At 36.8% G+C, this 25,107-nt stretch overlaps 1 protein-coding gene across 1 annotated transcript; it reads right to left on the bottom strand.

Annotated features, from left to right (window-relative positions):
- Positions 1 to 73: 73 nt before the first annotated feature.
- On the bottom strand, positions 74 to 24,896 carry LOC112574680 (DNA (cytosine-5)-methyltransferase 1-like). Its single transcript, XM_025255907.1, is given in 39 exon segments — positions 74 to 2,304; positions 3,063 to 3,179; positions 3,369 to 3,609; positions 4,000 to 4,166; positions 4,408 to 4,554; positions 4,948 to 5,059; positions 5,252 to 5,454; positions 5,565 to 5,696; positions 6,116 to 6,267; positions 6,454 to 6,574; positions 7,409 to 7,480; positions 7,879 to 8,009; positions 8,329 to 8,402; positions 10,117 to 10,295; positions 10,728 to 10,913; positions 11,157 to 11,274; positions 11,850 to 11,962; positions 12,247 to 12,348; positions 12,552 to 12,587; positions 12,589 to 12,681; positions 12,950 to 13,090; positions 13,219 to 13,279; positions 13,478 to 13,575; positions 13,843 to 14,014; positions 14,814 to 14,917; positions 15,867 to 15,944; positions 16,206 to 16,292; positions 16,294 to 16,358; positions 17,529 to 17,621; positions 17,792 to 17,910; positions 18,188 to 18,297; positions 19,005 to 19,134; positions 19,269 to 19,451; positions 19,606 to 19,690; positions 20,192 to 20,339; positions 21,073 to 21,472; positions 21,892 to 21,999; positions 24,216 to 24,264; positions 24,756 to 24,896. Coding segments are annotated over 36 exon segments (4,515 nt in total). The 5' UTR covers positions 21,265 to 21,472; positions 21,892 to 21,999; positions 24,216 to 24,264; positions 24,756 to 24,896; the 3' UTR covers positions 74 to 2,151.
- Positions 24,897 to 25,107: the final 211 nt, after the last annotated feature.

The following is a 25,107-nucleotide window of genomic DNA, read 5'->3' as shown; positions in this document are numbered from 1 at the left end:
TATTCTAGACTAACCAGTTAAAATAAATTTACGAGAGGAAAGAGGAAAAAAAGAAAAGAAAGAAAATTCTCAATCATATTTTCATCTTTTATTGAGGTAAAAATGTTATATTACATGTATGCAGAGGAAACATTAAAAAATAATTGGACAACACTTGAAAATGCTGTCAGCATAACAGTCTTGCCTAAAATGTCATATTTACAAAGGTCAATTTTCATACAAATATTTAAAATTCATTGTGATGATAAACACAAGAGGAATTGCTTTCATCAATTCTGTTAACAGCCTTTCTTAACACTCTTCCACACACAACACACATACATTCCAGAAAAAAAAAAAAAATATCTTCAAATTCCAACTGGTTAAAACATATAATATATCTTGATGATTGCTGTTCAGTCATCAGCAACACTGGTCAGTTTGAAATTAGCGTTACAGTCTGGTGGTTTTTATCACGGAGCAAAATGGTCTACAAACATTTCATTTACTGAACAGGAACTTAACGTTAGGGAGCTTAAATTCTTGGGGAAGATTTCCAGAAGGATGAGATAAATTTAGTTTAACTTAAAATTGTGTGCAGTATTTAATCTTGCTCATGTTCCCAAACTTCCTCTGTTGTTTAATGTTAGGCCTCTGACTACTGAAAGGATCATAGACTGGTGGTACATGAGTGGTACTTAGTGAGTCTCCAACAATACACAATACACATTTAACTGCAACTGTTTTTATGAAGTTTTATCCATTCTGTACGCAACCGTCATTTAACGCTGCAAATGTACAACTGGGACAACCACCCATACAGAAGTGTGTAAACAGATGTCACACTATTCCACCATTTGGCCTGACACATAAGCCAAGTGCACAAGTGTTGGGAGCGAAATCCCAATGTCAAAAGCATGACTGTACTAACTCCAGCACAACTTCGCTTCTCTTCCTATTCTCATTTCTATAAAACTTGTTGCAATAAAAGATGATTTTCCTCCCATTTATTACATCAACATTCATTGCGTGTTTAAATACCAACCTAGCAAAGACCCTTCTTTGAACAAGGACTGTATGCACATAAAAATATCTGTTTGCTAAAATTACAATTGTGTCTATGTTTCTAATTTGATCAATGACATTCAGATTAAAATAAAACCAATGACAGATGTAATATGCCCAGAACTCTTAACATGCCAAAAAGATGGCAAACAGTTTACCATTTCAAAAAACAAGTGGTTTAAAATGTAATAAGTGTACTGCTCTGAATTTACAATGTGTACAAATTAATCCATGCAGTTATATATTCCCAACTAAACTAAGGCATGACAACATATTTCCCTTTAATCTGTGGAGCTTCATAAGTTCCTTGGTTTTAGGCATGCCCTTCCATGGTGCTGTGTATAAAACAGTTTGGTTTATTAAAAGCCTAAGTTTGCTCTAAATCCTGCACATCTATAATCATCTAAAAGCTGCAATTTAATGGCAATGAGGGACTTTTAGCACTTTAAGCAGTGCAGTACCATAGGCTCCACATGACCCTGAGCATTTATAATGAAAATTACTAAGTATAAAACAAATCATTCGTATATCATCATGTGCCAGCTATTGATTCAAAATGGGCCTCGAGAGACACTTAGCTACTTACAATTCACAAGGAAACGTAGGAAAACAGAATGGCATGTATGTATGACCATGAGCACTGGCATGTTGATGTGTTAACCTACTGAATGACGTAAAGAGCTCTAAAATGTCACAAGTCTGAATGAACCAATAATAGGCAAAGATAATTTTGGCACAAAAAAGGTTCTATCAGTTTAGCATTCACCCATGCTTGGTCTGGCCTGCTTCTCTCCCTTGAGTTTTTGTCCAGCAGTTGAGCCAAGCACTTTCACAAAACCTATGTCCACACTGTGATTTTCAGTTTGGTGGTTTTTTTTTTTTGTTTTTTAAAAAATAAACAGGACTGGCAGTCTAGCACCACCAAAGTCAATTACTGATGTGATCTTACTATTTCCCCTTGCATGAAAGCACCCACAGGATATGTGTGTTAAGCGCAGGTCCGTGCACAAAGATGGCCTGCGTTTAAATCAAAGTGCAAGAGAGCAAAAATTGGAAGAACCTTCAGTTTTCACTGGAGACTCCAGAGTCCTATCCAAGATCTTTCCTTCAATCCTCTTCATCCAGTTTAATAGGTTTTGTCTTTAACGGGGTTTTTGCCAATTCCAGTTGTGCCTTCTCTCTTTGTGTTTTCTGCTCAAGGCATTTTTGGATCTCTAGCCCAATGAACTTGGCCATTGGAGGAGGCACAGCATTGCCAATCTGTAGACAGAACATCTTAGTTTTTTTCTCACTTCAATTTCAACACATTTATGTTCCCTAACTGAAACAGTTTCATTTGCTGGACAAAAAGAATACATCAAGTAGCAAAGACCATCCAAATGCAAATTTTGTTTTTTTTTAAAGCTGATGGGTCAAGGTCATAAAAATAATCTGACAAATAATCTCCTTTATGTTTATGAGTTCTCAAACGTGAGTCCTATACAACAAGAGACAGGTGTGTGCGAGTCGAGTGAAGAAATATAAAGAGGTCTATTTATTATTACATGGAATATAGCTAGGTTTGCATTGTCAAGGCTAGCACTATGGAAATAGTGTTTAAAGGCTTATTTCATGTGACATGCACAGAAAGAACAAAAAACAAGGATACAATGATATCAAGGCTATAGCAGATGGGAAAGCTTGCACTAATGCTAATTCACAGATTTAATCTCATCTGTGTACAGATGAAAATATCAATAGAAGCTTATGTCTCATGAAGAATGAATGGAAACAGCATTTGCTCAACGAAACTTGACTTCAGGAGAAAATAAGTGGGTTGAGTTTGTGTGCTCCTTGTTAATCAGTTAATGGCTGGGAGCAGAATAGGGTAGCTTGTAGGGTGAACTCCACAGTTATTTCTTCTGATACAGCACGAAGAAATCACTTGCTTGGTTTATAATATTGAATGCAGTTTTATATAGATGTACAGTAAACTTAAGGGTTTAAATATATAATGGCATTGCCAAAAAATATGTCACCTGTCTGTGCTTGTCCAGGATGTTGCCAAAAAATCGATATGTGTCGGGGAAGCCCTGAGAGCGAGCACACTCTCTAACACTGACCACTCGATGCTGCTCTGGGTGAAGAACTCTCCCCTTTAACAAACAACAGCATAATGGTGTTAAATAGCTTTTAAAAAAAAAAGGGTTCATATTTTAATCACCCTGCCCTTCTATCTGATGACAAGAAAAGGTTGAAAATCTTTATTCTCTGTCTCCATCCCTGTCTTGTTCTTTGTTTGCAAAGTATTCCCAGTTACAAATCCTCACACCTGGCCAACTGACCTGTTTGCCCATTGGTTCAGGGTTGGTGACAGTAGTTGAAAAGAAGCCATCCCATTCTAAACGGCCATACAACCCTGCCCAGTTGTTGTGGCGGTTGCTGGTATGAGGCAGGCACCAAGGAATGAGCGTGTTGAACTGTCGATCTGTTGGGTCACATGGCCTGCCACAAGCGCAGCTGCACACGCCACGCATTTGACCTTTGCTGCCGGGGCCATTGCACTTGTCGTGGTAATTATAGGCTCTGCCGCGAACATACAAAAGTCTTGATTAAGCCCTTAACCTTTAAACTTTTAAGTCATGTACTTTCATTGATTCTAGAAGGGTGTACCTACAACTGTGTTTCTGCCTAAAATTCTTAATTTATTGTTAAGCAATATACTTAGCCATCATAACTTCATACACAGATAGCTTCCGTTCAGTTATATTAGTTACCATGTAAATGCATTGTTTTAGAGAACACACTTAAGCAATTAGTCCACTAATTAATACCCATTCATAATTGTTAAATGTACGATGCTTTTTTAACAGCTATTTTTTATTTTTCCTACTGAAAAAAAAAAAAAAACCCTTCTGCATATTCTACTCATGCTGACATATTTCACCTGAGTGAGCACTAAATCAAATCACTCACAATTTTTGAGTCTTGGTGCCATCCGAAAGCCGAACAATGATGTTGGGTAAATCTCGCCAATCAGAGCCTGGGGCCAGGGGTATGTAACTCATGCGGGCTGCCACCAAGGGGCTCATTTCCTTACAAACATGGTCACGCAACAGTGGCTGCAGCTGGTTGCCTCGCACCTAGTAAAAAGGGACAGCAACATTTCAACACGCTGTACCACAAAGGTATTGGGGGAAGGGATTTTTTAATTCAAAAAGGCCTGTTTAGTCACAGGAAATCCTTGTAATACATCCATTAGCGCTCACCAGTCTTAAGAATGTTGTTAAAACCAGGGGAGAGGAGAAGAATATACCACTAATCTTTGACCCCCACCACCCTGCTTCCAAAAGTCAACTTGAAACTATTTCCACTTTTGCTCACCAGTCTCTGGAAATGAGTCTGGGCATCACTCCCATATGGCATCTCCTGGACCCGAGCTCCATTTTTCACCTCTGGCAGATCACTCATCGTGTCCCACACTGTAATAGTGCGGTATGGTGCTGATCCCATGCGTTGGATGCAGTTGAACTGAAGACAGATGTTACAGAATAAAACACCAAGTCCTCATCAGAAGCTCTTCCTCTGCTCTACTGAGTAAACATGATTCATGTGTCCTTATAGGCGGAGGATTGTATATGCTGGTTTCATGTTTCAGTTATTTTTTAGTTTTAATTGCTTTTGTTTCATTACTGAATAACAATAGGATTTGTAAACTGCATTTTCCCATGTGGACACAAGCTTAATGTACTGCACACAAGAGAACAAATGAACCATCTGTTTACAGGGCTGGTTGCCTTGCCCTGATATAGCCTTAGTTGCTAGTTCAGTGTAAAACACCAATTTTCCCCACCCCACCACAAAGATCACTAACATACTGGACATTTAGAATACCTAAGTACTACCTGGGCAAGAATTTCTTACTTTCTTGTTGTCCACAACCACAGAGGTCTGCATTGCACGAGGTGCAAAGGTGTGGAGAGGTTCTGGGTACACAGGTAAACACTCCCCAGGGGCTGCAGCTATGATTATCGCCCTACAAACAATAAATGAGGACCTTCTATGAGGGATCTTGAATTGTTGATTCATTCAGGACATTAGGTTGTTGACTGATCTTAGATTGATGATTATCTTAGTGGTTGTGACCTGTCATGTAAAAGTTAAATACTGCACAATTATTTATGCCCAAGCTACGCAAAATGTTCAACAGAAAAAAATTAAGTCTTACCGCCTTCGTGTCTGTGCAACACCATAACTTCCAGCCTGGAGAACCCCAAAAGTACACTGATAGCCCATGCGAATCAAGCACCGCAGTGTCAGCTTCAACACCATGCTCCGCTTGAAGGACACAAAGTTTCGCACGTTCTCCAGCAAGAAGAAGCGAGGGCGGTAGAAATCACAGTAACTGAGGTAGGTAGCGATCAGTGAATTCTGCCAAGTAAAACCAGTTTCAAATCCTGTGAATGAATGCGTGTCAAGATTGTGCACACTAATATACCCTTACTAAAAACCTGAATTCCCAGGCAGATCACAGCACTGACCTTAAACTTAGAATACTCGCGAGAGTTGAATCGATTCATGCCAGAGAAACCCTGGCATGGGGGTCCACCACACAGAAATTCCACATCACCCTTCTGGGGAAGTTTCTGACCGAGGCTATCAAACAACTCTCCCTGAAAAATAAAAAGGAGTTACACTGGTATGAACACCACAAGATCACATTATTTAAAAATATATGGATCACAATGGGATTATTGCCTTGTTCAAACATCAATACATCATTATCACAACCCACCATATAGGAGTCAGCCTACAAGATTTTGTTGTTAATTTTAAGGCCAAAAAAAAAATCTAAATTCCACAGGGTCTGAGTGCTTGCTACTTGCAGTTATTTTGAAAATTTTATGCTCAGGAACTGTCTACTAATTTAGACTACTGCATTCAAAAAGACTTCAAATCTCTATTGTTAAATACCTTGAAATTTATTTTGTACACGGAATCAAGAGTTAATACCACTGAGCCAAGACACCCATGCATATTTCTAAAATCGCTACTGATAGCAGAAAAACTGGAGGCAATGATGCCAACTTACATTCATGGCCTGCCGAAGCAAGACGTTACAATCCTCAGAGAAGACAACACAACCAGGATTATTAAGTCGAAAAGCTTGGGCTGCTGGTTCCTCCTTCTCGATGGCCCAGCATGTTTCTGCTATTTCTGCTTGGTGAAAACCCTCAGATAATCCTGAAACAAAGACCCAGTATCAAACTCAAAATTGAACAGGATTCACACAATACTGCAAACGCATCTGTATCAGGACACACACTCTTATTCATGGCTAATTCGGTTAAGATAGGTCACCAAACTGGACAAATCATTAACAAGATGCACAGCCTCATGTCCATTATCTAAGTAGTCAAGGATACACACCACCACATCCTGCAAACACATCCAAAGTGCGCAGCTTCCGAATAGGAATTTTCTCTATGGTTGAATTCCCTTTCTCCAGCATGCTGCTTGCTTTACCTTTCCCCTTTCCTTTCCCTTTGCCCTGTAAAAGACAAAAGGATCCATGATGATCATTTTCTTTTTAAATAAACCCAAATTCTCTCTTTACTCCCTACCATCTTACCATTTAAAGGGTTTTTTATAAAAAAAAATGATTAAAAATCACATAAATAGCACACAAAAACAGTTTTGAGTGCTTACAATGAAAACTGATTTCAACCAACATTTTCAATCCAAATGTACAAGCATTGTAAAACTAAGTTACAAATATCACAAGAATATATATATATACCTAAGGATTTTGTAAACTAGCAATAATGATCTGAAAAATAACCTCTGAAAATGTAGTATCTTGCAGAATGTATCCATTTATTTTTACATGATTTCTGCAAAAACTCATATGCATAAGGTAAACGGTTGACCAGAAACAGTCTACTTTAAAATGTGTTCAATTTTTTTTTCAATGCACAATTTTTGTGAAAAGTTATAATAGAGTTCAAACTGTCGGTCATTAGTCAGGTTGGGAAGGTAGCAGTCATAAGGATGATGTTTATACAATGAAATGAATCCGTGACAATTTTTTGGGTCAGAACTAAAAGAGGGTCATAACCAGGAAAGTTCTTAATAGGAAGGTTATGACAAAGTATAAAAATTTGATGTTGCCTTAAATTTGACCAAGTCACTCCAAAATTACTATTTTCTTGAACTGCTCCTGATCTTAAATTATACCATAGCTGACTAAACTTGACTTACAAGCTCAGTGCTCAGCTTTCATGAAGCCATCAAATACTTGTTCTCAATTTCATCCATTCCAGCATTTACTGCCTCCCATGTACAATCCACTGAATGACCTCAATCTCAAGAATATATCACTCACCTTTCCTTTCGATCCCATCGATTGTGCTGCTGATGGCGGATCTTCAAATTCTCTCTTGTCAGCATCATATGCCTATATGACAGTCATGATAATAAAAGTACAGCAACATGCATTTTAATTTGGGATTTTTTTTTCTCCAGACTTCTAAGAACAAAAGAAAATGTTAATGGCAACAATAAAAGGGACAGGGAGGAACTGATGTTTTACACTGCGCCAGCAACTAAGGCTATATGCCCTGCAAGCATGCTTCATAAGCAAGTATGAGAGTGGCAGAGGAACTGGAGTCAAAAGACAGTGATACTTAACTATGAACTGCCTAAAGACTGGTCACCTCTGATAATTCAGTTCTGAAAGAAATAGCACTATTTAAATAATACAAGCAGCGTGTATAAATACTAAAATATGAAATGACTGAATATTTCAAGAGATTTTTTTTTAAAGTAGACTATCATGAAGCTGTGCTTAGTTACCTCTGAAAAGCAGAATCTGTCTGGTCCACCCAAAAAATAGCTATCAACATTGGTACAGTTATACTGGGAAATATTATCACTATGCACCACTGTACATTTGCCCTCCACAGAGCTTAAGTCCACAACAGCCTCTGGAAAAAAAATGTAAAGCACATTAAGCATATAACCAAATTCTCCATGGTTACTTAATCACATATGCATTTAAATGTCTGCTGGCCATTCAATGCTTCATTAAACAGAAAGCAATAATTCAAGTCTACCTTCCTAAAACATTGCTCTTAATGCTGACGAGGTTTTATTTTCCTAAAATGAACAACTTACAGATTCAGCAAGTGAAACTTAATAATTTCCAGTGACATGCTCTGAAATGAAGCATGCTAGCCACCAATCTATGGAGCTTCCTCTGCAACAAATTTGTACATTTTTCTTTTTACACACAAGAATACTTACTCTCCTCACTCCAGTACAACTTGTTCAGATCACAATGATAAGCAGCTTTGATTCCCTTGTGGGTGTTTTCAGGCCTGTTGAAGAAATCTTTGAGTCTTAGGCATAAACTTCAAACAAAAGGTTATTTTCTAAATATCTGAATCAAATTGAAAAAATAAAACAAACTAAATAAAACAATCTATAAGCATTGTTACAACACATTTCAAGAGACCAAGCAAACAGCCAACAGCTGAAAGGGCAACACAAGCGCACCATTTATTTTCTTTGAGGTCGGATAACTTTCACTTTAATGATTTCCAAAATATGAGTACATAATTATACTTAATTTTCAAATATCGACATTCTCACCTACCACTAGGAAAGCAGAAGAAAATTACTCTCCTATACTGGAGAGGCTGGCTGCCTTGCCGTAATATAGCCTCAGTTGCTGGTACGGCGTAAAATACCAATCTCCCCACCCCACCCCCCCCACGGCACCTCCTATACTGGAGAGCTTAGGTGCACGCAAGTAGTATTTGTAATAAATATGGCTCAGTTCAGCAAATCTATTAATGTCTTTGAGGCAAATGAAGAAACATTACTCAGGTTGTGTTCAAGAAGCGATGTTTTTTGCCCAGAAAATTAAACAGCCAATTTTGTAATACAGCCCTTCAGAAAAAAGCTTTGAAGTTTGCAGAAAAAATAAGCAAATAAAAAGGTCCAAACCGAATTCACTTAACAGACTGGTAAGTAAATCTTTTTCAGATCAAAATTTAATGGGCAACAATCACAGTCATTGCATTATCTGTTACTAAGTGAGTGCATTTGAGTTAACATTTTGTATTATTAATAAAATATAAACAAATTTTAAATGTGTGTAGAAGATAAACTTGTTTTTTGACAGCTAATTTCCAGCAGTGAATTTTTATTTTATATTTACAACTGATTGCTTATGATTTTATTTTTATCATTAAAAAATTAATACATTTATTGATGTAAAACATATTTCTTCATTTATCTGCACGCAAAATTAACTGTTTATTTACTGGCAAATTCCCATTTAAGCTCCACATGTCTATCACATCTATGGTGCCCTGACTTCCCCAGTTGTTTTTAGCATTTTACTGGATAAGAATACAAATGATGTGTTTGTGACTGCGCCACGAATTACCTGCAGACCAGAATAGTAGAGAAAGCGTCAATGTTGCATATCTGGTGCTTGATCTGTGTTTAAATTTTTTTAACAGAAAGTTCAAGAATTGGTTGTACTGTGCAAGTTACTGGATAAGAATCGCTTTTAAAATGTTTAGAGCTAATTATTGAGTATGGTGTGGGATGAAGTTCAACAAAGCAAAGATGTGTATAAACAGGTCTTTGAACAATGTTAATCTAATGTAGACATTATCTTTAGGAATAAGTACAAACTGACTCAGAGAACATTCAGCAACAGCACACCGTGTCCTGATCTGTTTTCTTTTACCAAGGATCTCAATTTTCATTTTCAAATTCAGCTCATGCAGATGGTGCAATTTTTGAAAATACTTCCTTTAGTCATTTTCTGGTTTCTCAACAAATCAAAATGTGATTAAGAGAAAAAAAATTTTCATGCCTCTTCGTCATAAAATACCACTGGCATATGTTTTTGTGATACTTAATACTCTATTTCAAGCTACTTTTGCTGAGCGTTTGTGTTGCCCTTTAAGCATTGTTACAACATATTTTAAGAGACCAACCAGTCAATAGCTTTGAAACAGATCCTCAGGGGGGTAGAAAAAAAAAAACTGAAGGCCACTAGTGATAAGAACACACCTGTAGAATTTCCTAACTTTGAGTTTGACCTCAGAAACGTTCACCATCTTGCTGTTGAGAGTAGTCTTGTAGAAGATCTCTTCTATGCATGCAATGCGAAATGGTTCTGGACAGGTGTCATTGGAACCCTTAACATACTCTGTCTTTCTATACAACTCTGGATACGTGTCTTCATCAATCTGCAAATTATATAAAATTAACATAATTCAAATATGCACATATACCATATGGAACTCCAAGGCTTGAACCTATAGACTGATACATCCAATTAGCACTCAAAAGCTTAAACTGCAAAATTGTATTTATATATATAGTTCTGAATGAACAGAATGAATTTTCCCCAAAAAATAACCAGTCTGTCACTACTATATCATGTGAGAAAGATGTTTTAAAATCTACATACAAATTTTCACCACCTGTATCACCATCCTAGAAATGCTACCACAATTTCCTTTGACAAGTTTCACCATGTCAACAGATTCTGTAAAAGGCTGGAAAACATTACTTGACAGTTTACAGTGTAAAGAGCTTGCTGGTTAGTGGCTTTTTACTATCTTCACATTTTGTTTTATCATGTTTATTTTCTGCTCATATTTACATGCAAATGGTACCTTTCTTTCGCTTTTTATCTTGGTAGGTTTGGCTGGTTTGATGGCAAAGGAAAAAGCATCTGGGTGAATGTAGCAGCAGTCACCAACATTGTACTGCATGCCTCCTTTGCGCACACTTTGAAAATACTGACAGTACTTTGCTGGGCTGTTCACTTCTATCTGCACTCCAACACTTGTCTCAAGAGCCTGTAAAAGACAGACATCAATAAAAATATCACACCAAAAAAAACCAAACAGATTTTTCTTTTTAATTATAAGTATTTTCTTGTATGATTTACATTTTATTAAAATTCAGCAATTATTTATGTAGACAGACAAAAATCAATATCTAAAACAACTCCACAAAAAATGGCCTTAAAGTGTGGCGTCTTTTCTGCCTTAGGTTCTCAAATGCAGCAAAGAACATTCCAGAAGTTTGAGAATACTAACCCTCCTCTGGCATTCTAGGCGATGGCAGCTAAGACAAAACTTGGGACTGAGCAGAGTCAAAATGCTTTTATCTTCTACAGTTGGATGATCTTCAAACCGAGCCATGTCTGGATCGTACCTAAGCAGGTATACATAATAACCATGACAACAAAGAAACCCATATGATCCTCCTCTTTCGGAATATATAAATATATGAATGTATTGCTAATGCAGAGAGATGAATGTGCCTCAAAGCTTTTCTAAAAAAGAAAAATAACTAGATAAAAAGACAAAAAATCAAGCACAGCTTTTATTTTTTCAGGAACGTCAGATCAATGCAAGTTAACTACTTTGAGGTTTAAGAGCTAAATTTCAGCAACTGTTTGTAAGGTATTCTCACAAATACGTAACTCAGTCATGTATAATCTTTATTCTGATAAAACTTGACTGACTGCACTACAGCTTGCCTGTCTCTACCTCTATCTCAGCTTCATGCCTTTAGTCTCTTTAGTAATACCAGACACATAGGTCATCATGTCTAGACTGTCTAACTAGTTTTACTCTAGATAGGACACTGTCCAGGTGTACAAATAAACTGAATCAAGTCTGTCAATTTTAAAGGGCAGGCCATATTTTACTTTCACCATCCACATAAATTGCTAGAAAGAAGATTTAAACAAACAATTGTAGTAAAAGAAAACAAAATTTACACACCATTTCTGGTAGAAAAATGTACGCCCATCATCTTCTGTGACCACTCTGTCACTGTCAGGGTCAGCAATACCTCCTTGTACATGCCACTCAGCAGATGGCTTTTTGTAAATGACCTGGCAATCCATAAACTCCAATGATTACTCAAGATTTACTGCCTCCCAAAAAAAAAATTACAAGCTTTTCTAAAGCTGAACAGAAGCTCAATATGCTTGTTATTTTTTCCCTCTGATATCAGATATACCTTTTACAGCCTTTTGCAGAGACAGGGAAAAGGAATTTTTCTTTAGTAATGGGCATGTCTAAATGTAAACCTGTTCTGCTTCACACTTTGACAGAGCAGCAACCCTAAATGAAATCTGCATACTGCAAGACACAGAAAGAAACAATTCGTACACACCTGTACTTTAGAAACAACAGTCTCAGCACTTGAATCATCGCATTCGTCCGTGGAAAACAATTCTAGAGGATCTGAAGTTTCTCCAAGAATTGTTTCAGTACCCTCGCCTGAAACACACATGTATTAAATACAGAAGATGTATCCCTAGAAGTGACTACTTTTACAAACCAGTCTCTCTATAAAGGATCATATGTGCATATGCAGACAGGTACTTAATGTGCACATCACTCTTACACATGCAGTCAGCCACACCCAAACACACCTGAAGAGTGGGGGTAGCGGGAAGGGGGTGAAAATGGAGTTGCTCACATGAACCACTGAACATGGAGTATTTTCCTGCCTACTACTGTCCTCGAACATGTACTGGACTTGAGCAATGTAAAGAGGAACTGAAGGGTCATCAGGCCTAACTGAGACGCAGTCACCACAGCTGATCTGTGAACAAAAATCACAAGCACTGACTTGCACTCTTCTCCAGTGACAAAGGAACACTAATGATTGCTTTAATCTTGGGTTAAAAACAACTTAGAAATGTCAAGTATATGCACAGCATCATGTATGGCACATAAAAAAATTTTCAGTCAAAATTTTACTCAACATTCAGTCTCAATAACTATCAGTAACTATAAACTTAGTAACTATAAAATCTCAGTAACTATAAACTTAGATTAAAAAAACACACACAAAATATCAGTACACTTACAGTTTCGCAGTTAATGGTAACTGCTGAGTAGAATGATCGCTTGCCAACCTCTATAGGAGACCCTACCCATGAAGTTACAGTTTTGGAATTGCTTGCAGCAAGGTGATGTCTGCGACTAGCAGTGGGGTTTTCTTCCTCCATCTGGGCGACCAAAAACAAAGAAAAATAATTATTAAATCATCATGAAACCCACATGAAAATTACTTTATTAAAATGCTACAATGAATATTCAGATAGTGATTTTTCGGCATATTCCAAAGAGAACTAACCTCATCTACTTTATAATCTTCATCCTCATCCTCTGCATGCTTCACTGCCATATTTGGACAGCTGCAAATGTAAAATGAATCCGTTCATTAAAAAAAAACCCAAATTATTCATTAGTACACTTCTTAAAACCTTTTCAAATGTATTCAGCTATCAACTTTAGTTTAGATGATCATGATTCAAAACTATGTGTCATCAGAAATCATCTGGTCATCAAAATAAAAAAAATTCTGCATAACCCAAATAAGGTTAAAAACCTACCGCCTATTTCTGCAGCTTTGTTTGGCACGTCCAGACCCACCGAACTTCACCATGTTCTTACATTCTGGGCATTTTCCACAGTCAGGCTGCTGGCACATCTTAAAATATAAAAGGCCACCAAGTATGAAAATCCATAGCTTGAAAAGGGCTTAGAAACGGGAGATGACTTATTGCGACCCTGTTACCAGAAGTGCAGGACTGCTAGAAGAGTTTGTGATTATGGAACGCAATGTGTAAGAACTGATAGAAGAACTACTAAAAGATAGCTTTGCCAAGCCAACATTAAAATTAAAAAAAAAATTTGCTTTTTATAAGTTAGAATCAAGATTGGTACAACAAAAATAAGATGCAATAAGCTTCATCACCTCGCAAATTCCACAACGTCTTTTGCGCTCTTTGTTGTTCTTATCTCCATCTATTTGGTCTTGGAACATGGAGTTAAAGATGTTCATAACAAGAGGAGTTACTGTGGCCATAGAATGAGTTGATTTCTCTTTCTTAATCTTCTTGTCCCTCATTTCTCTATGTATAGCACGCCTTTTTTAAAGTGACAGAAACACGAGTCATAATCAGGATATGGTATCGTCATTAAACGTTACCTTGCATGAAAAATATGGAGTCGTTTTTCATAAGTCTTCAATGTGCTTAACTCTTCCCATACAGTTTGTCTTCATAGCTGAAGCTCAATTGTGTTGATGCACCCATACTGAATGAGTCAAAGGAAAGACTTTAAGACTACATAACTTGTTATACTTATCTTATCACTTGCAGCAGAATGTAGATATATTTTTACAGGTTATTTGCGCATCAAATAATAATAAATGCAAAATTTGTAAAGCCCATACTCACACTCCTAAGGAGTATGCTCTTAGCGCTTATAAGACTTCAGTGGTGATTACATAAAATACTATAGTGAATGACACTAGTTTGCTCTAAGGCAGTGGTTCTCAAAGTATTTCGGACCGCGGACCACTTTACTTAAGTAAAAAATATGGTGGACCACCAAGGCCTAAAAATCACTCTGTACTATGTATTTCAAATTTAAATTGCTGCATTTGTTTCATTTTAATTCAAAACTAAATGTCCTTCTGTGACAGTAGTATAGTAATAAGATGACATAAAACTACGTATACCTCGTTATTTGTAATTAAAATGTTAATGCGAGGAATGCATCACTTTAAACATCACTTTGCTGACATATGACGACTGTCAGCCGCGGACCACCTCACTTATACTCATGGACCACTAGTGGTCCGCGGACCACACTTTGAGAACCACTGCTCTTAGGTTACTGAGTATGATTAAGGACGGTCTGGCAAGCTTCAATTTTGCTCACCTCTTGTCAAGTGTGACACCTGCAAGCTTGATAAGAGCCCTCATGCAAGGCGTGGCAATCAGCAAGGGTTCATCATCATCACTCACATCATCGTAACTCTGAACCTGATAAGCAAAATTCACATACTGCATAAGCTATTTGACAGAACACTTCATTAGAAAAGTTAAAGTAAAAGGTGGTGCCATTATTTTAAGGTTGTAAGGTATTAATAATTATAGCCCTTACATACACCCAGGCCTCCTTTTATGAGTGGTTGCAATCCCTTCCCTTACCTTCCCCAACTCTCTATGGAGTTGGGTATACACTTCATTGCTGTCGCAGCTTGGGAGGTACACTGTCATACAGGTGTTCAACCCATTAGCATGCACACCTTCATGTTCTGACCCCACTGCTTTAACCACTAGCGTATGTGCTTTTAGCAGTCATTAAATATTGATGGGCTATACAGCTTTATAAAAAGCAAGTCCCAAGGAAAATGCATTTTTAATGACTTGTGGGAACTTGTGTGATTAGATCAAAGCCTGCAGTAGTAACAATACTTTAGTTACTGCAATGGACGACACAGCTAGTTTTTAAATGTGACAAGTATGGTCAAGACCAACCTTTTGTTTTACATTTATTATTACATTTGAAAAACTAAATATCAAAGTAGGTTAAACCTACAGTAATGAAATATTGTGGTTTTACTCAAACACAAATAATCTACAATTTTAAGCAGCTGCTTGTTGATTTGAGCATTATTTTGGCTGTAATTGGGTTCTGAAAACTTTTTTAACCATTCTCTTGTATAATTTTGGGGGATACCCTCTTGGACTGCACATATCTCTAAGATACTAAAAAGATCCTGCTTGCAAATTTAGATAATAGTTTTTCATTTACAAAGACACGTGGTCAATGATTTAGGATACTGTTTGAAATCAATTCTGAAATAATAGTATATTTTTCAATAAAATTGTTGAGTCACTATTTCATTGTAGCCACTTAAAAATCCAAATGCACAGAGCCTTTTTTGTATAAAACAAACTTTATATGCAAATAATTTATTACAATTACCGTGTCCACAATGTATTGTGCATGCCGTAGCAAAGAATCCTCAGTGAAGTTAGAGATGCCTTGAGGAGGAACTGTTGTCTGCAAGCACACACACACACAGCCTTTACCTTTTATCAGATGTCAATTCCTATGGAAATATAGTTTGTGAACTTTGCCGAAAGTCATGTTAATTCAAACAAAATGCTGTTTGTCCCTGCTCTTTACAGCGTTCAAAAGTTATGCATTTTCTTTCTTAGAAAAACTGCCTTGTTGCTGGCTCATGACAAATAATTTTTTTTTAAATTGTAAAATATTTAAATTTGTATGTTTAATTTACATCTTACCCTCTTAGTAGCTTACCTGTAGTTTGTTTAGCAGATCTTCATATGTGGCATCCTGATTATCCTGAAGGAACTCGATGATGACTTTTGACATGTGACATTTGACCCCTGACTGCTTCCATAAAGCTGGAATACGCTTCAGTTGGAGTCATAAGAAAATAATCTCCATATGCTGGAATTGAGTATCCAAACATCAATGAGTAATTCTGGACAAGACTCAGGATAAAGGGGGGCAGTCTGTTATGAGCATATGCATGTGCTTCATATTCAGTCAATATGTAACATGATGTAATCTTTGTTGATATTATTGTGTTTTTCAGACTAACCTTAAAGCTTGATCTGAATATTTCATTTAGATAGGAAAACAATGCATTTACTTTAATCACATTTTTTATTGTAAAGTTACAGCATTTAGATGTTTCCCCAGAAATATGACCTTAAATTAATAACCTGGACTATACAGAACCAGACACCTCTCTCAGACTGCTAAGGGCAACTGTGCATATGGAATATATTTTCACATATATCTTTAGCTCTTTCTAAATGATTCACTTCCGCAGTTAGCAAACGTCTTCACTGGTAGAGTGTTTCCCACGCTATAATGCGAACTGAATAGTGTTACAAAACACATCATGCTGAAAGTAAGGGAAGAAACTGCTGGCATCTACAGGGAATGTTTTACCATGAGTTATTTCCCTTACGCACCAACTAAGGTATTTTGTTCTATTTGATAGTAGGCAAATGAATCATTTGGTCATTTTGAGACTTGCTGGTTATTCCATTTGACATGGATTTGTACTTCAACAGTACTATTTGTAAGTAGTAATATTTGAAGTCAAATGTATATTCTAACACCATATTTCATGGTTTGGCACTTTATTATTTATTATATATATTTTGTGTCAATAATTTTTTTTTTTATTTTCTGCCTCTTAACCTTTTTTCATTACAGTTCTTTCAGTTCCATAAAGTTAATCATCTTTCATTTGATTTTAGTACAAGAAAATAAATATTATATTACTTGCAAGTCTTATCCTTTTAAAAAAATATTCTTTACGTGTGTTAACCGTGTGTGAATAGTGGTTGTCTTTATTGTAGGGAATTAGGTGTAAATATTGAAACACACAGTACTTCGACATTACCAGTCTAAATGTTCAATCGTGCGCTTTCCTTTATATTAGATGAGGTAAAAACACACTGAGGTAAAAAAAAAAATCACCTTTACCACTGGCTTCTGAAAGGCAAGAAGCACGCAAGCTCTTGTCAAGATTTACCCATTACACAGAGAATTAAAGACCTTTGTGAAAGGTCCAAAGAAGAAAACAAACTGATGTAAGCCTACCTGTGCTTATGCCAATGAGAGCTTTTTCTCCTCCATCAAAACCTGCTGACCACCACTCATTGATAGGACCCATCTGTTTACATGGGATCCCTCCTGTTATTAGAATCACACACATAAGACAACAAATCGATTGTTGCCTACAGTGTTAGTCTTCAAAAATTACAATAATTTTAAAAAATCACAACAAAAGGATATCTACAGATAAACAAAAAGACAAACCACTTTATAATTTAGTTCCAAGAAAGCCAGAGAAGCAAATGCACCTTCAGCACTGGGATCCTCTTCATAGACAGGCTTGATGTAACCACTGACAAACAGTTCCTTGTTTTTCTCTAGCAAGCCTGTGTCGAAGGCTGTCAGATGTCTGTTCTTGTCATAGACACTTTTAAAAGAAATTCAGCACATTCAGCTTTTATTTAAAGAATTTACTACAGAAGAATTTGTGTTCAAGCACCACCAAAGTAATAAACAATACACAGATTCTAGTATCATGAGTGCTTACCACATAGCAAACTGTAAGTCATAATTATTGACTTGGGTTCTTTATTTTTATTATTATTGGTACACTAGCACTCACATCCCATCATCATACAACATGTCCCTTTCATTGGTACCTGGATATCCCACCCACACACAGCTGTTAACCTGCTTGTACTTACCAAAACTGAGTAAGTTTTTGCTGAGGACGATCTTCATAGCTCTCAACCATTTCTTCCTCTCCAGTGAAGAGTGAAAGCTTGGGATCAGTAAGTGCAATAAATTCTTCTACCTGTAGAAAAAATCTGAAACTGTTTGAACTCTTTTCTGACAGCCAAAAACCTAGATTTACTGAGTGATTAATAAAGAACATCCAAACTCTAAAGAGTTGTCATTATTATAATTATTTGCTTAAGAGCTGTAGCCCAATTAGCAAACCCTAATTTTATGATGTTACTAAATTTAGAAAAACTCAGTCGAGAATTGTCTCTTTATTTTAAGTCCACGACTTGCTTGTACTGTACAAGTGACTGGATAACAATTGATTTTTAAATGTTTTGAGCAAAGTTTTGAGTATGGTGTGGTGACAAAGTTTGTATGGCACGTTGAAACAAAATTAAATCACTGGCGTTTGTTGCCATTATCTTTATGATTTTCTAAATGAGTACAAACTGAGCGTTGAAGAAAACATTCAGCAACAGCACATTGCGTCCTGGTCTGTTTTCTTTTACCGAGGATTGCATCATTTCTCTTCGAATTCAGCTTATGCTGATGATGTTATTTTTAGAAATGCTACATTTTTATTGATTCCTGTTTTTTTCTACAAATCTAGGTGTGGTTAAGTGAAAAACAATATTTCTCATGCCTTTTAGTCATAAAATACCACCGGCATATGTTTTTACAATACTTCATGCTCTATTGCCAGGAATTTTCGCTGAGCGCTTGTGTTGCCCTTTAAGAGCAAGCTAAACATTTTGAGATAATAAGGGAAGGACTTACAGCATCATGTGGATCACCAGGAAAGACCTTGAGTTCTGGGTCCTCCAAGAACTGCCTGCATTCTGTGCATCGTCGAGACATCTTAGGGCTTGTCGGGACATCATTCTCAAGCTCTACTTGCTCATCAGACCTGTGCACACCAGAAGCAAACTGCAGTAGAGTTGATAGACACTTACCAAACAGTTTGGTCTTTCGTCATACTCTCATAGAACGAAACAAAAATAAAGTCCTTATTGATTTATTAACAAGTATCTTTTTTATCACCTTTGCACGCACCTCAACTCCTCTGCTTGTTTTTTATTATCCAGTCGAATCCGCTTGCTGTCTGGGACATCTTCATCAATCACATTTATCCCCTCTTCCATCTTGGAATCAAATTTTGTCTCCTCTCTGTATTCATCATTTATTCCTGCTGTTTTTGCAAGTGGATCTTTCTTCTTGAATGAACTGCAAATTTCAGGACCAAAATCAGCAAACTACCACACAGCCATATGCTCTTTACCTACAATACAGAATGAATGTTTTATCCAATGTACAAAAGTAAATACTCGTACTTATAAAACACTTTTATCAGTTTTAAAAAAAGAGTTTAGGTACAAACCTCTGGCCAAACATAGCCAGAAGAGTGGGCTGCTGTCTATTGGAAGAGCCAGCACTTGAACGACTTTTTCTTCGACCTGTCACACCTATTCAGAAAAAGCACTTTTGGGGAAACCATAGAATACTTGATTTAAGAATATAAATTTTACATAATCTGAAAAACATGTCCCCTCTCCGATATTATGATGTTATGTTAGTGCATCTGGCTATTTGTTGATGTTTCTGTCTAGGTCTGTATCTATTCTAGGTACATTTTGAATGTATATCTATGAATAGAAATTTGCTTTATTTTTGTAAAATGCATTATTCATGTAATAAAATAAGGGAATCATCTACTTTATTATGTTTATTGTTGTAAATGCATCAATTCTTTGCTACAGAAATTATGCTGTATGCCTTCAGCAAAATACTTTCTAGATAATATGATATACAAATCAAATACAGTATAGACATTTTTAAAAATTGTTTAAGATTCTAAAGATCCCACTTTCTAACCTAGATGGTAAACTAATACATATATTTGTATACTGATATTTTTATTCTCTTCTGCTAGACATAATTAAAGATCAAAAATAAATTATTCTTGCCTGGCTGATCTGCTGCAGAGTATTCCTCTTTTGACTGACTGGCAACTTTAACACCTTTCTTCGCTTTCTTTGCCGAAGAGTTCTTATTCCCTTCAGAGCCTCCTTTCCTCCTATCGTCTGACAATTCTTCTAGTACCAATTCATCCTTCTGTAAAAACCATACACAAAACTTTAAAGCCACACCAAAGAAAAAAAATATTCATAAAAAAGAACCAGGAAAAATGTAGAACTGCCACATTTAATTTCATATCTACAAACAGCATCAGTATTTCAGTATCAACACATCCAGTGGAAATCAAAATGATTAATGAAGTACTGGAAGTTTAATGTTTTACTAGGAGAAGCTGCAAGCCAAGGTGGGAAGAGAAAGAATTGCTTTTTAAACAAGAATGGACTGGTCATTCCAAACTCACCACAGCTTGACAAGCCTACATGTCAAGCCTTGTCAGCAGCTGCGTTTATCCATTTGTTTCCCCTAATATTCAGTACCCACGAACCAATATAACTGCTCATGAGCTGGTACCAGTCAAAGGATGCATCTATGTATGTTTATTACAATCATGCATCCCTTTGTCAGTAAAGGGATATAACTAGTCATTTTTTGAAACACACTACTTTGATGAAATTCAATGCAGCTGGTCCGAACAGCATTTAAATTGGCATTTAAAACGGTGCTCATGTAAAACTGGACTATGTATCTATTTCTATAAATTATCTAGAACATTCTATTAGTTATGCATGGAAAATAAGTATATAAAAAAAGACTTCTTTCAAACCAGTAACAAGGCCCCAGATTTTCAGTATCATGTTTTCCCTAAAGTAAATGATGAGATATAGATACCCTGATAAATAAATGTCAGAAAGTGAGGACAGTAGCGAACCTTTTTGCTAAACATTCCGCTTGCTGATGCACAGGCAGGCTCCTCACTTACACCCTCTCCACCAGAATCCCTGGGATCTTTGTTCATTTGTTTCATGCATGGACTTTTTTTGTTGGATGCAGTGACTCCATCGCTTGTATGGTTACCATTCTGGGAAGTATTTGCTATGCTTTTCTCTGGAACTACTTCCATTTTCTTCTACACAAATACTATTTTCTTTTTGACTTCCTTTAGAACTGCTTAATGCAGCCACTGCCTCCATATCAGAATCCACATCCATCTTAGACTCATCTTTTTCAGCAGAGTCACTGGTGCTGCATTTCTTTACTTCCCCTGAGCCATTTTCAGTGGAACCAAGGACGGTCTCAAATAGTTTGGCCAGTTTCTTGAAGTAGCCGTTCTGTAAGGCAACCATAAGAAATTATTACTGTCAAATCACACAACATGGCTGAATTAAGCAGCACACAAAAAAACAAACAAAACAGAAAATCTTTAACTTAGCAGAATTACAGATGACAACTGAATTACAACCATGTACATTATAATAATGCAGAGGGATGAATTAATACTTGATACCTCTTTCTCAACTGTGACTAAGTGATACAGCCCAAATTGTTCAGGCAGTATTTAAAAAAGAGCCTCAATAGGTAAATACTGATTGCTTTCCCCATGTATAATTATTTTCACATAAGATTATAACAATCTGATAATGTCAGAATTTTCTCATTCTCTGGTTTCCGCAAAATGATTGTATAGTCACAAACTAGGAACTAGGAAACAAGAATTCCCACATGTTCACCATTGTCTCGAAGTACACACCTCGGTTAAAACCTGATTATGCATGTCTGACTGAGCTGCCTCCAGCTCATCTCTGGCCTGTCTGGGCAGCACAGGTTCCAGCACAGCACACCTTTTCTTCCAGTAGCCCTGCCAAATATTGAAGTAGTAATGGTAATAATAATACAGTAATAATAATAACAGCACTAGGACCTTTCCCGATCCTTAATATATCTATAAACAGAGAAATATATCTACGCGGCCTGCAAATACAAGGCATGGTGGGGGAAGATTTCATATATTGTTTTTTATTCGTCATCAGTACTGTTGCTTATCCTTCCACCATTTATATGATGTTTGCTTGTTTTTCTCTCCCTTGTACATTGCCCACATCTCGTTCTTATTCTTAAGCCCTAAGAGCATGCTCCTTAGGAGTGTGGGTGTGCGCTATATAAATTTTGCATTTATTTATTTAAAGCCCCAAGCAATGGAGGTGTTTGGAAAGGAACTAGGTCTTAGGGCTGGCACTGAAAGCCTTGAAGACAATCATTGGAAGAATCAATAGAAGCAAGGCATTATGGACACTAAGGCCAAGGAAGTTGAAACTGGTCTTCTCTGATGTGTGGCAGATGCAGGAGGTCTACAGATCAGAGTAACTTAAATAAATTTTAAAAAACTAAACACACAACTTTGTTACCTTCTTATCCAACAACTTAGCAAAAATAAATGCAGATACACAAAGCCCGACATCCCTGCATTGCACATGCACTTAACTTCATCTGCTTATCTTTCGTTTAGACTCCTTCATTTTTCTCACAAAGCCCAGGACCCATTTTAACTGATGCAAAACAAACTTGAGTATCCTCATCAGCTAGTTCATTAAAACAATTCATTACCAGTATACAACTCCATGACCCAACTACCCTCTGTTTAATATGCTCAGCTCCCTTCCTTTCTGTTGAAGCACCTAATTTACTAGTTGCTTGCTAAGTAACACTTTGGCACCCAAAGAAAAAAGCAAGCACAATTATAAAATCAAACTTACATCTAGTTGGTGTAATAAAACAGTTGTTTAAGGAGCAGGATGGATATGCAATGCAGGAGTGTCAGGGTATACACACCCACACTGTCATGGACCAGTCCGTGCCTCCCATGTTTTTCCCTTTGGTGGCTCAGGGACTAAAAGTGTATGTCAAATGCATGGTTGAATGGAGGAAAATATAATATAGGAAAAGGTTAATTGTGACAGAAAGCGTTTGGTCAACACAGTTCACCAGTAGGTTTTGGCCGTAACAAGTTGTGGAAATTTACTCAGGCCTGGGATATCGAGAGAAAAAGACATGACTGAGTCACGAGTTTGAAATCTCCCTTGATGAGATTTTGTATTTAGTAGAAGGGTAGTGTCGATTGACGCTGGATGTGATGCGGTACTGACCTCTTTTTGGATTAACCTTGCCTAGACAAGGTATGACATCTTTTTCTGTTATTGCTTAAGAAATTGTATTAGAATTTGTGTTTCAAAGTTGTAAACAAGAATATGAGAGAAAGATGTGTGAATTGGAGAAGTGTTTAGAACTGTAGTATAATGTAACCTCGAGTTACAGGTTTTAATTGTATGAGTGGATTTAACTGAAGCCATTATGGATAAGGAAGAATCGCCACCCAGGATCATTCTGTGATTGACGTGATTTTGGTTCGGTACCCAGCAGAACGTGGGCTAGGAACCCTGTGACATCAACACGGATTACCCTCTGTGACCTCTGAAACCACCTGACAACACAGCCAGTGTGTATAGCACTCGTGTGTGTATTTGTGTTATTAGATTCTAGCGGAGAGTGACAACCCTAAGAGGGACAATGAACTGTAACATACTCAAAGATTGCTAGTGCAGTCATAAGATAGTTAATAGAACTGGAACCTCGTTGCTATAAGAGAGTGTGAGGAGTGTAATCTTTATACTCTGTGAGATATTTGACTAAGTGGAGACTGATCAGGGAAGTGCCCTGGATGTAAACATTGTGTTTAGCGTTAGATGTTTGACACTTTTAGATCGAGGTGTTGAGGCAAGTTGTTATTAATGCGTAATTGTGTTGTAGTCTGTAAAGTCCTCTGCCACTCAACAACGAAATGAACATGATTTGGGCAGCCTCAGGCAACTGTTTTGTAGTGAGTTAAAAGAACATGCATTTGTCTGGTGCGAGGGTGTTGTTAAGCCACCAGTGCCATGACACACATATAGCAAAAAATACACGACTCAAATAGTATGTGCATGCATACTTATCAGTACAATTTCATAAACATGATTTGAAAAAACAGCAAACAAATAAAAGTGAGAAAGGACAACAAAGTGAGATGGAAATCAATACCTTCTCTGTAATGTCTCCGTCACTGTAATCCTGTTCTATTTCTGCCAGCCTGTGACAAACAACACTAATAAGATTCTTGTTATTGATCTCGTGTGTGAAACACCGCATAGCAACCGTATTTGTACACATATGGCATAAGAATTTGTGTGTGTATAAATATGGTTGCATAACAATTTCTGTTTTGCAAACACAAGACTGGTTTTGAATACAAATATGACAAGGCGTCATCGATTTTGGTTTAACCATAAAGAGACGACAGCATCCCTGGAACAACCCCCCTCAAATTCAAGAACTAATTTTTCACCAAAGATCTGAATCAATTTAATGATCGGCTTTTATTTGCTTCTGGTCGATGTCATTAATTTGATCTTAAGCCAAATATTACACGAATTTTCTCATTATCTCGCGATTAAATAATGTAAAATACAACTACATCAAAGTATAATCTCCAGCTCTCTAACATTTGTATCGTGAAATTACCTCACATTAACTATTTTCTTAACTCTCTAACATGGCAGAACCGTTGAAAAATCGAAATACCGTTCTCTGATAACTGTAGACAGGGCTGGACTGTCATTCATTAATCGGCCAGGCATGATTAGACTCCCAGCGAACAGCACAACTGTCACGCCTTTCTCCCTGTACAACACAGTTTTCCCGCGGAAAGATTTAGGTCAATCTAGCCGGAAGTGGGTTCTAAGGGAGTACACCGTAATCTTAAACTTACAATTGTGTATTTTTGCGGAAATATTAACAGAAATGATTCCTCTCCCAAAAGAAGAAGAAAAAAAAAAAAACCAGCCGTATACTTTATTTCTGAATCCTTTGTATCTTTGTAAATTAGTTATTCTAAATGACTACCTCGAAACTCATTCATCCACACACAAAGAAA

This window comes from Pomacea canaliculata, linkage group LG11 (assembly GCF_003073045.1).
Source record: "Pomacea canaliculata isolate SZHN2017 linkage group LG11, ASM307304v1, whole genome shotgun sequence".
In the NCBI taxonomy this organism is placed as follows: domain Eukaryota; kingdom Metazoa; phylum Mollusca; class Gastropoda; order Architaenioglossa; family Ampullariidae; genus Pomacea; species Pomacea canaliculata.
Note: the sequence above shows the minus strand (reverse complement) of the source record. Positions and strands in the feature narration are given on the sequence as shown.